The 11,458-nt window shown below is 43.6% G+C and overlaps 1 protein-coding gene across 14 annotated transcripts in view; it reads left to right on the top strand.

Annotated features, from left to right (window-relative positions):
* Hecw2 (HECT, C2 and WW domain containing E3 ubiquitin protein ligase 2) overlaps positions 1 to 11,458 on the top strand; it is a 356,226-nt gene that overhangs the window by 151,233 nt on the left and 193,535 nt on the right. Inside the window, exons 1-2 of one of the 14 annotated variants that reach the window (XM_087202674.1) lie at positions 9,568 to 9,694; positions 10,357 to 10,480. The exons of 12 other annotated variants lie outside the window; for them this stretch is intronic. In XM_087202674.1, coding sequence (XP_087058800.1) covers positions 10,393 to 10,480 — 88 coding nt within the window. In that variant the 5' untranslated portion in view covers positions 9,568 to 9,694; positions 10,357 to 10,392. Of the gene's footprint in view, positions 1 to 9,567; positions 9,695 to 9,750; positions 10,481 to 11,458 lie in introns of those variants that run through there. One more of the 14 variants, XM_021247755.2, reaches the window with a different exon arrangement.

Genomic DNA, 11,458 nt, shown 5'->3' with positions numbered 1-11,458 from the left:
AGGGTGTCCTGGGGCTCTCTTCTCAAAGCAAAATATTTCACAGTTTACTTTTACTCTTTTACATCCTTGAGCCAGCAAAGGGTAGGGTTTTCCCAATTCTGGAGGAACCCTCAAGGCGTTTTTTGGATATTCCTGATGCAAAGTACTTGGCTTTTTAAAAATGCTAAGCAACCAGGCTGTCTTCACCCCCAGCTTTGCAGGCACTTCTTCTCTGTTGAAACTGAAAACTTTTAAAATGAGTTTTTTGCTCCCGGTTCTCAGTGTAAATCTGGCTAAAAGCTGCCAGCAATACCTATGCCACAGCCTGAGTGTTGGGCTGCCTTGCAAATTCCTCTGCCAGAGCAGTTAGTTCACTGCTATTAATCTCAGTCTCCCGCAAATCCTCAGTTTTGTGCCAGAGCATAACACACATGGCCTTGAGTTCGACTGCGGATGGAAATTCCCTGAGCCTGAGCTTTACCGTGTGTGTTTCTGTCACCATTCTGGTCTTCTGAGCTCTGACCAGAGTCTTCTATAAAGCTTGCCTGATAGCATTCCAGAGCTTCTCTAGCTGGCATCTCCAAACCTTTCCAGACTCCTGCAAGCCAGTTCCAAAGGCTTCTGAGCCACATGGTCAGGTACAGTCATGGCAATGACCCACTTCTCTGGTACCAAAAATCTGTTTGTTACTTTCCTTGTCACCAAGACAAGATATGCAACAACCACAACTTGAAGGAGGAAAGGTTTATTTGGGGGGCTATCAGTGGTTGAGAGCACAGTTGTTAAGGCCAGGTAGATTGGTAACCACTATGGCTGACGGGCTAAATGACCTTGGGCAACTAGTTAACCTTTTAGAACCCGAGTTTCCTCTTCTGTAAAAAAAAGACTAAGAAAACTTCCGGAATCTCGTGGGTTGAGGAGATAATGTATATAAAACTCTCAGCATGGTACTGGGCTCATTGTTCAATTCCGGCTGGTTGTAAACTGGTTATTTTGGCTGCTGATAATAACACTGAGGATGCTGTGAAATCACTCTACTTCTGGTCTGAAGCCACAGTGCAGACTCACCAGCTGAATCCACAAGAAAGATTTACACACACACACACACACACACACACACACACACACACACGAAAGATTTACAGATTAAAGTAGCAAACTGGGCCACATCTGCTTACAGAAAACAAAATCTGCTTCTTTGTTACAGGGCTCTAGAAATGATATGAACACTTAAAATATGAATGCTAAATAAGAGTGTTTTAAATTCAGTGTTATATAGCCTTTAAATCAACATACTTTCTTAGGTAACGGGAAAGCTGCAATTAATCATAAATTCAATTAAATGGAACAAAGGAGCAATGTATGAGGCATTTTATTTCTGGAATAGCTATCAAATGTAGCTGAGTGCCTGTTCTTAAGCTCTTTTAATATGTTCATATGATTACTGCCAAAGAAAAGTCATCCCTGTAGATAGCTACATTTTCTTTAGTCAGAAAAGTTGTTTCAGTTCATATCTTTAAATTTTTCAAATGTTCTTAGAAAATAAGCTTTGAATATGAGGTTGGAACAATTTGACTCTTACTTTTTATTACATAGTTGCATTAGTCAAGATAGCTCAAAGTATACTGCAATAATGAATCATTAACAACACAGCACAGCAACAAAAGATTATTTATTGGTGTTGCTACGTGCAACAAACAAGTGGGTTTGCAGGGGCTTGGCTCATACTGTTGCTTAGGGACTCGGGCTCACCAGCTTCTTTATTTTTGCCGTATTGGATTCTGAGGCCTCAGCAATGTTGTCCTTGTGCTGTCCGGAGCACAAGGCTTCTTGGTCAGGTGCCAGGAGGAGGACTGGAAACTCCTACACCAGCAGCTAAGTGCTGTGGCACCAAGGGGACACATTTCGTGTCTGTCCAGAGCCCACCGTTCAGCACCATTGGCCTGAGTCTGTCTGTATCAAGGGGGTGGGAATGTGAAGCCCCTGGCTGTTCTGCCAGCACTCGGTGTTCCTGCCATAGACTCGTGTCCTGCTAACAGTGTCAGAGCCTAGGACACCCTTGCATGGTTGCTACGTGGACGGATGCTGGGCTTTGGTGCACACTTTGCAGATTGTTCAGAGACTGAGTGACCAGAGGTACACTAGACAGCACCAAGGACAGTGCCACGTTGGAGACAAAAGGATTGCAGTGGGATCTGAATTCGTAGCAACACCAGGGTGTCTTAGACCGCCGCGGATCTTCTTTCTTTTCAAAGTGCCTGTTGGAGACTTGGTTCACAGAGGAGTCCTGTGTTCATAATGGCTCTAAGAGCCTTCCACAGAAATGCAGTAGGTTTCTGAAAATCCTTAGGTCAGTGTGCTAGTGTCCAAAGAAGCTTCCGTGTATTTCATTTCTTCACATATTAGTTGCAGGCATTACTAGCACAGGCATTTGTCTGTCCATGGATTGAGGTGGTTTTTACTTTTTACCCAGTTATGCTGGAAACATGACCCATGTTAATTTTCCAGTCTGATTTGTGCCACTTTTCCAAAGGAGGCTTGTGTAGTCAAGTTAGTAAATGTCAAGTACTATTCGTAAGTATTTTGTGGTGGGTTAAGATAGCTTTTGCATGAGGTTTACAAATTCTCCAGTCTAATAAAACTCATTGGTAAGCCCAGAAAATGATTGCTTCCCATCCACACTAATTTTGTAGTGTTGTAAGTAGCTTATACTTCCCTAAGGACTAAACATGAGCACAGTTATAAATAAATATATTTATAATACCATCTCTTTATCCTCATACCATTTTTAAAGTCCGTTTTATTGCTTTTATTGCTGTGTCAATTTCCTTGGGTTGGCGTATTGTTTTTGATCTATTTGGACTTATTTCCATATCTTATCTTTAGTATCGTACTGTTTCTTAGTTATTCTGCTCCTACTTTGATGCCCTCCATTGAAATGATGGGTTTTCTTTACTCACCATTCCCACTTTCTTCTTAGCTGGAAATTAAACATTCTAGTTTTAGTCTGTTGGGAGTTATCCTTTAGCTTTTGATGTGTACAAGAGTTAACAAAAGCTGTAATCAACTATTGTGTCTAAATGCCTCGCACTGTGCAAGAATCTTAGAATTTTTTCATTCCAATCACTTTTCTCCCCATCATCTCTCTTTGGACAGTGTTTAATTCCATCCTCTTTTAAATACCTCCTTCCACATCCATTGTCCATTACTGTTATTGTTGTGGTTTTTAATAGATAATAGCTGTATATTCTGCATGACAAAACACTAGCTTAAAACAACAATCTATTGGGTAAGTAATTTTAAGAAAAAGAAAAAGACTTGAATCAGCAGCACTAGTGTGCACTGGGTCTGGTTTTCTTTTTTTGTTTTTGTTTGTTTTTTGGTTTCCCTGGGATTGAACTCAGGACCTTGCGCTTGTGAGGCAGGTGGCGGAACCACTGTGTTAAATCCCTGGCCCCGGGTCAGTTTTTCTTACAAAACACATACACACAGCAAAAGTTTCATTATAAAATAAATGAAAACATGTAGAGATTTAAAATTTAACTTCAAATCCTTGTTGATTTCCAAACTAAATGATGTCTTTTTTCCTGGGTTCATGTAGGTTATGAAAAAATGTCCAACACCTTCTCTTCATTTTCTCCAATGGGTTTTTCCTTCATGGGGTGTTGTGTGTTCCCTAGCTCATTTTATGCCCCCATTTGTACTGTTGTTTATAAAGTCAGGGCCTTAGGCCAGCCCTACACCGACAGTGTTTCTGTTACAGAAGAGCTGGGGTAACTGTCATGACGTTATTGTTGAGATGTTGAGTAATGCAGACCGCTTCTCAGTGCTGTGCACTTGGGTGCCCTTCGGGGCGACGATAGAGAATGTCTCAGATTTTCGGACTTTTTTAAACTGTGGCCTCCAGAGTACCATAACTCACACTTCATGGTGCCATTAAGGGGTTCTTCCTCAAGTCTTTGTAGTTGTCACTTTTGTGCTTATTTTACCTAAATTATGAATTATAAAACTCCTGGTTCATGCTCATTAGGAAAGCCTGATTTTTCTCTTCCTGTGTCAACATCTATAAAATCAGTTCAGCACTCTCAAAGGACATATTTTCTCGGATTACTGTAGTTCATGAAGTCACTACAGAGCCACCTTAGTGGCATGATTACAGACAGCTTACCCTGCCACAGTCACCTGGACCCATTAACCCCAGCCCTGGTCACTGGGTCACAGGGGGCTGGTTTCGGAGCTGGGGGAGGACAGACCTAGCTCTAGATTCCAGCTCTGTTCCTTCGTTGTTCTCGGGAGTCATGGAGCCATGCTGAGCCCAGTTTCTTCATGCACGAGCACAGAATGGGAACAGCAACCTGAAAGAGTTGCCCGGAGGATGGAACCAGAGAACATTTGTAATCCTGTGCATGGGAGTCTGCGCTCCACGTGGGGGCAGCCACTGCCCACAACCTCAGAAGCTTTTGCTAAGATCCTGCTGTTTGCTGCTAAACAGTAAAATGGAAATGTGGGGCTTGAGCGCAGTTCGGTGGGAGACTACAGATAGGAAGGAAATAGAGGCGTCCTTGCAATGGGTTTCCTGCAGTATTCGAGACCATGGGAGCTTGGAGAAGGATCCATTAGTGCCTGAGATGGGCCTAGGGATGGGAAGGCGTAGGGAGGGCTTCGCCAAGAAGCTGATGTTTGGGCCTAGCATGAAATAGAAAATATTGGGTGTGTTCTCCTAAAAAGTACCGTTGTAGGATTAGGGCCTGCCATGGGCCCTTGGCTCTGTTCTCCTGGAGGACTCTCGTAAGCTCTGCTGGAAGACAACGCCTGCTGTCCCCGTGTCCCTGTCTGCCCAGCCAGCGTCTGCTACTCCTCTCACATTGTCTGGGGCCCGTGTATTCTGAGGGGCAGGACTGAGGAGTTACCCTCGAGGGACGCACCCTCCAGGTCCTGGGCAGTTGGTGCTTTGCCCGCTCCTGCAGGATTCTCCTTGGTCACCGTTTCGGGCTGATTACAGCCGGTTAGAGTTGCCTCTGCCCTTGTTTCTTCAGTTCCCCTCTTAACTCTTAACTCCTTAGCGGTGTCCCACTGAGGTTGGGTGTGAACACCTTACCTGCTTTCGGCACTGTGTGCGCCATACAGGTTCATTAATTTCACTGAAAGAATAGGTTTTAGGCTACAATGATTATGATGCAGAATAAATACTTCTAAAAGATGAAGTATTATTCAATAATTAGCTCATGTTATGTAGTTTTCTCCTACTCATTGTTTTTTTCTGGTGCCACTGAGCTAAATCCCAGGCTGTCCTAGTCGTTTTTGAACAGAGTAATTTTGATATTCACTCATTTATTCATTTGCTTAACAAAATTAGGAGTTTATTATGTCCTAGGTATCTGAAAACATTTAAGCCTATTCTCTATACCAAGATCATAGTTAATGGGCAGCAATTCTAGCTCTTTTATAATTATTATACCGTGTACTGTCCTTTAGCTTCCTGTTTCCTTACCCTTAAAATCTGTCTTCACTGATGAAAGCACTGTATATTTATTTATGTAGGAGTATTTTTTCCCCTGAATTGAGTGTGAATGATACTTTATATTCTGAAATTTTTGATCCTTTATCTTTCTCTTCTTAGCACTCACAGATATTTTCCTGAGAGTTGTGTTTTATCTAGCATGGCAGATGTCTGTGACATTTTGACATATTGAAATACACACCCGAATATTCACAGTATGACTGTTCCACCTGCAGCACTGGCAAAAGCTATTGAAATTATTACTAGATTGAGAAATCATCAACTTTTACTCTGCAAAAATAAATTCTTCTCTTTTGGGTCTATAATTATGGCATCAGATATAATGATAGAAGCAAGTATGTTATCCAATTTGTTTTAAAACTTGAAATTTCCAACTGGGAATTTACAATGACTAGTAGATATGTTTTTCTTTATGTGTATATCTGTGTGTACTTATGATGTAATAAACATTCCAAAGGACCACTTTGAGAATTCAGCCAACATGTGGAGGAGGTTGAATTCTCAGTTTTGGGCTCTGTGGCAGCCGTTTCTTCCTCTGGGAATGCAACTGCCCAGACTGTCCATTTCAGAGCCATTGCAGGGAGTGGAACAAAGTGACTGGTGCCTGCACCTGAGGATAGGAGCTGCCAGCTGGAGTAGTGTCTCTGGCTCCTCCTGAGATTTGCCTGCCGGGATGGAGTGCTATGAAACTGACATAATTTCTTTTTAAAACTTAGGCTTTTACTTATAAAATTCTAACTATATCTGCATTTTTAAGATCGGCAGCAATATTATCTTCTTTATTACATGATGTTATCTTTGGGACCTCTGGAATTCTTTTTTTTTTTTTTTTCCTAGTACTGGGGATTGAACTCAGGACCTTGCACTTGCGAGGCAGGCACTGCACCACTGAGCTAAATCCCTGGCACTTCTGGAATTCTTAATTCAAATAAGTTTTACTCAAATGTCTGGAAAGCATGCTTCTTATTTAGGGAAGCTGGATGCTGGTAGTGAAGCAATATATATATATATATATATATATACACACACACATATAGTTTGTTATTTGGAATCATTAAAATACTGTGTATCACTCATCTGTTGCTGTTTGTTTTAAAATTTAGAGTTATAGAGGTTTAGGGTTAGAAAGGAAACCAGCTGTTGTTTCCTCTGTTGGCCTCATTTTATGAATGAGAGGCTGGGGCCCAGATGGGCTGCCAAGGAAAATAGTTCGGAGAGAATGCACGTGTCCCAGAATTTCTTTTGCATGGAGTTGCTTCTAAAGGGAGTTAGGCACTAAAGTCCTCTCCTGAAGGTGATTTTTCGCGTGGTCAAACTTTCCATTGAAACCTTAAGACAGTGGTAAGACTCAGTGCTGAGCCCAGCAGTCAGATTTTCTTCCTGCTCTGAAATAGACTGCTGTCTTAGATTGCCCGCCAGAGAAGTGGGGTTGTATTCAGGGGCTGATACCATCAAAACACAAAACAAAGCAAACCTTTCATTAACACGCAAATTGTATTCAGACTGGTGATGCTCAGAAGACCCACAGGGGTGCTGTCCCCTGTCAGGCCCGGCCCCAGGTGTTGGAGGCACTGGTCCCCTCCTCTGAGATTCTTCTTTTTCTCTGTCTCTCCTCTTGGACCCTGAGAGCTGGAAGATGGGAAAATGGGTGTTTGCTGGGCCTCTGCTGAGCCCCGTTCCATCTTTGCAGATTTCTGTAGAGTAAGATGATTCACTTCTTCATTGGAGACTCCTAGAGATCTGATTCTTAATTTTTCTTACTACTTTTCGAGGTACTACCTGATGGCTGGAGCCATCTGTGCCCTCCCACTGGCAACATGGCATCCAGTGGTGCCAAGGGCATTTATACCCTTCAAGCAGGGGTCCCCACCAGGAGGTGCAGTGCCCAACACCCCGTGACCCAACCCACCTCTGTCAGAAGCTCCGGGTGCAGAGCTCCCTCAGTGCCCCCTCACCCCTCTGGCCCACATGGGATAACCTGGCAAACCAGCTCTTCATTTCTCTATTTTGGGGGGTAATTTTTAGTTTCTCGGGCTTAAGAACCTTGCCAAGATTTTGACTGCTTCACTTGAAACCTGCACATCTAATCTGCTAGTTGCGAGTTAGCCGTCTTTTCCAGGATGGTTACCTCTTCTGATGCTCGCCATGTTGAGTGTTCGTTAGCGCTTCCTAAGTAATCTCCTTAACCTCACATCTGCTAGTCCAGTTCATGTTCCCTGTAGCTGGCAAACATTTAATTGACACATTTATTTTTTGCAGGCACTAAGTTAAACGTTACATATCTTTACTGGTGCAGTTTTTAACACAACCATAGGGGTGGGATCTCGGTTAGGGTTTGTCAGTGGCCAGTTACTCTCCAAGCTGTCAAGGGTCCACCTGCAGTTAGGGGTGGCACACAGGGGAGAACAGGAGGGAGGGAGGTGCTGTGCACTGTGACAGATATCTACCAGAGGGGGTTATTACTTTCCCCATTTTATGGCTGAATAGATAGACAAAGGGATTTCATTAAATCTCTAAGCTTGTTCAGCTAGGACAATGAGGAGTTGAAATTTTCCTGAATTTGGAGCATACATTTGGTCCACTTTCCCTTGTTGGAAACTTCCCAGTGTATATAGCAGAGGCTGCCGGTCAGTACTGGGATATCAGAGGGACCTGTGTTCAAACCCCTGCTTTGCCACTTGCTTCCTCTGTTGACTCCAGCAAGTTGCTTGCTCTTTTTTGATAAAAATACCAATCTGATAGGAAAAATAATATCCAAGGAGAGTTTTTCTGCCTGTGTGTAACATGCTTTTTGGGAGCTTGATTTAATGAGTACAGATGCTGCTTGACTTCCAGTAGGGTTGCATCCTAATAATTCCATCATGGGTTGAAAACACTGTAAATAAAAGATGCATTTAGTCACTTAACTGATTCAACATTACAGTTTAGCCTACCTTCCCATAGATGTGCTCAGAGTGCTGGCGTTAGCTGGATGTAATCTATGTGAATTTGTTGAATACTGCACTGAAAGTAAAAAACCAAGATGGTTGTATGGGTGTGCTTTCATGCTGTCACAAAGTAAACGAATTGTTAACTGGAATCATTGTAAGTTGAGGACTATTTGTAAAAAAAAGTGACAACTCTCATGATGATGGCGTGATATGATTAAATTGTCTGTGTGTGCAAGACATGGAGTGTATTTTCCTATTTCCACTTATTGTACTGCAAAGTATAGATCATTTAGTTTTGAATAAATTATCTGTTGAGTTTAAAAAAAAAGACCTAAACATTGTATGCTGGAAAATGTGATGGTATAAGTTGTATTTCAAGGGTTAAGAGCAACGTTACTGTTCAGGAATGGGAAGTGGAATTCATCCTGGCTCAGTTGCAGTGGCGATCCCAAAGTGTAAGGAAACAGCCACCTCCCCATTCCTACAATCAGATCCCTGGCCACCCAAGCAGGACTGGGGAAGAGGTGGTCCCTTACCTGGCCACTAGGTGGCAGAGGGGTTGTGGATTTGGTGGAGGATTTCTTTGGGGATGGGAAAGGTGTTTCTGCTGTTGAACACAGAGAAGAGGAACCCCCTCAGCTCAAGTGAGGGCCATGGAGGGAGCTACTCCAAGTGCTTCAGCCTAGTCAGCATGAGGAACGCAGTGAATGGGCTCTGACTGTGCCTGGTGAAATGAGCGGTGGTTGGCACTGCCCGAGGTATTGGGACAGGGGCTCTTGCATGTGCACTGCCTGTGTTATGTCGGCCCACCACAGAGCTCCTGGGGGTTGTCGCTGCTTCTGCTCCCCAGGAGGACCTCGAGCAGCTGATGCTACCCCGGGTTCTCCAGATGAGGGCCTTGGCGTGACAGGGTCAGGCCCATCTCAGCCAGACCTCTCTTAGCCTCCCACCTCTCCTGCTTCCGCCCTGCAGCCACCCTGAGTCAGCGCCAGTGGGAAACACAGAGATGGCCACTCGCCCTCCCCCCAAGGCTTTCTGCTAGGAGTGGGCCTGAGCAAAAGCAAAGATTTCATTTTAAATCTTCACTGCTATTTGAGGTTTATGACTATTGCACAGGACTGGATGTTTTCTTTACAGACATTTTTGTGATTGACTGTGACCAGAGGTCTTTTCATGATCTCAGAATGACCTGAAAAGTCAAAGCGTTTCACCAAGTGATGAGCAAAGAACCTGTCTCATGGAACACTTTTGACCAAGCAGCACGGTAAGAGAATAATGTTATTTGGGCTGGCAGTGCAGCTGTGTGGTGGGACACTTGCCTAACATGCAAAAATAAATAAATGAGCAAAAACTGCAATAAATAAATAAATATAATTCTAAATAAAGAATAAAGTTGTGGTAAGTGGTACCCTACAAGTTTGCTTGAACATTATAAATAGTTCACTGAGCATCCAGGTCTAAAATTTATATTGGAAAATAAATGATTGAAAGTTGTCTTTGGGGCTTGAAGTAGACAAATGTCAGAGCCATTCTACATAATTTTGGGGAAAAATCATTTCCCAATTAAATTATGATTAGGCCTAGTCTTCTTGCCTACAGGCCAGCTGTGACATGCCAAAGCACAACTCCATTTTTGCCTCCAGTCACAGCTGAGACCTCAGTGGTCCCATGATGCTGTGACACCTAAGGGCAAGATTACGCCAGGTGAAGACATCCTGGTCCCTTGGGAATTGAGTAAGAGAAAGGTTTCACCTGGGGAGGGACAAATTTCTTATCAGCTTAGCTCACCCCACCTACTGTTGTAAGAACATCTTGACTAGTCAACCTAAACTCCTTATCTACCTAAGATCCTCATGATCATTGGATTACAGCCACCCTCGAAGACATCTGATACTTCCTCTGATTATAAGGTTCTTGTCAACTCAGGATTATTGCTGCCCTCTGAGTCATCTGTTACTCCCTATGAACCCAACAAAGAGTGGCAAGCTTGGGATGCCTTCGTCTTTGCTACCCAGAGCAGCACTGATCAGGCCCAGAACCCAACTTCTCTGTAAGTCTTATTTCCTGTCTCTGTTCTTTAATTTGCCTTGTGCTGTCCTGGCTCACAGGAGACCAGGACCCACTGCAGGGGTTCTGGCAATGCCCCTTTTCCCTGTTCCCTACAGACAAGACCTTACTGCATCTCCAGATGTGTTTGGCTTAGTGATTCTGTCTGAAAATGAGGTGTTGTGGGAAATGAGTTCAGTTGTGGGCTCAGCCTTAGATTCAGAGGTGAAATTGAGCCAAGTGCACTGAGTGAACGGAGAACCAGAATGGCACTGCTGGGGAAACTGTACCCTTCTCTGGTCTGCTGCCTCACAGTCAAGCTGACTGACAGATGTGCTCCAGGCCCCTGGAGAGAACCACTTGTGAAGAAATATTCATGTAACATCCATCAGGCTCTGAACTATTTATGAAAAAAAAAAGTATCTCTTTCAAAAAGGAGCAAAGAAGCGGGAATCAGGGGACTGTCTTCTCCGTGCTTTTTGATGACTTTGTGTTAGTGGGAGACAGCAGAATGCTGAGTTGGCTGCAGAGTGATGAGCACCACTAGCAAACACCAAGGACAGGACCTGCCTCTGTCCTTGAGGCAGGAAGCTCCAGTTGACTGAAATGAGGGCACCTGTCCCTAAGAGGACCTTGATGTTTCTAGGGAGACCAGCAGCATGCCAGGCTGGGAAGGGAGCCACTGGGTGAGAGGCTGTGTATAGGTGGTGCCTCCCAGAACAAAGTGACACGTGTTGTCCAGTCCACGTCATGTCCAGTCGAGTCCTGGGTAGGATGCACCTGAAATGCTGTTCTAGTCTTTAGATTCAGAATCTTGGTGACTGAGAATACATGTTTTTAAGTTCTGCTCTCTATGATTGTTTTTTAAATCTGGCTTCCAACACCATGACAAATGGGTCTGCTGGGTAATATTATATTTCACATCGCTCTTAGAATTACTGTGGTGAAATGCACCATTGCCATTTACTAATCGAATACTCCA

This window comes from Heterocephalus glaber, unplaced genomic scaffold (assembly GCF_053883595.1).
Source record: "Heterocephalus glaber isolate CG9 unplaced genomic scaffold, H.glaber_assembly_v1.0 deba00001779, whole genome shotgun sequence".
Lineage (NCBI taxonomy): Eukaryota > Metazoa > Chordata > Mammalia > Rodentia > Bathyergidae > Heterocephalus > Heterocephalus glaber.
Note: the sequence above shows the minus strand (reverse complement) of the source record. Positions and strands in the feature narration are given on the sequence as shown.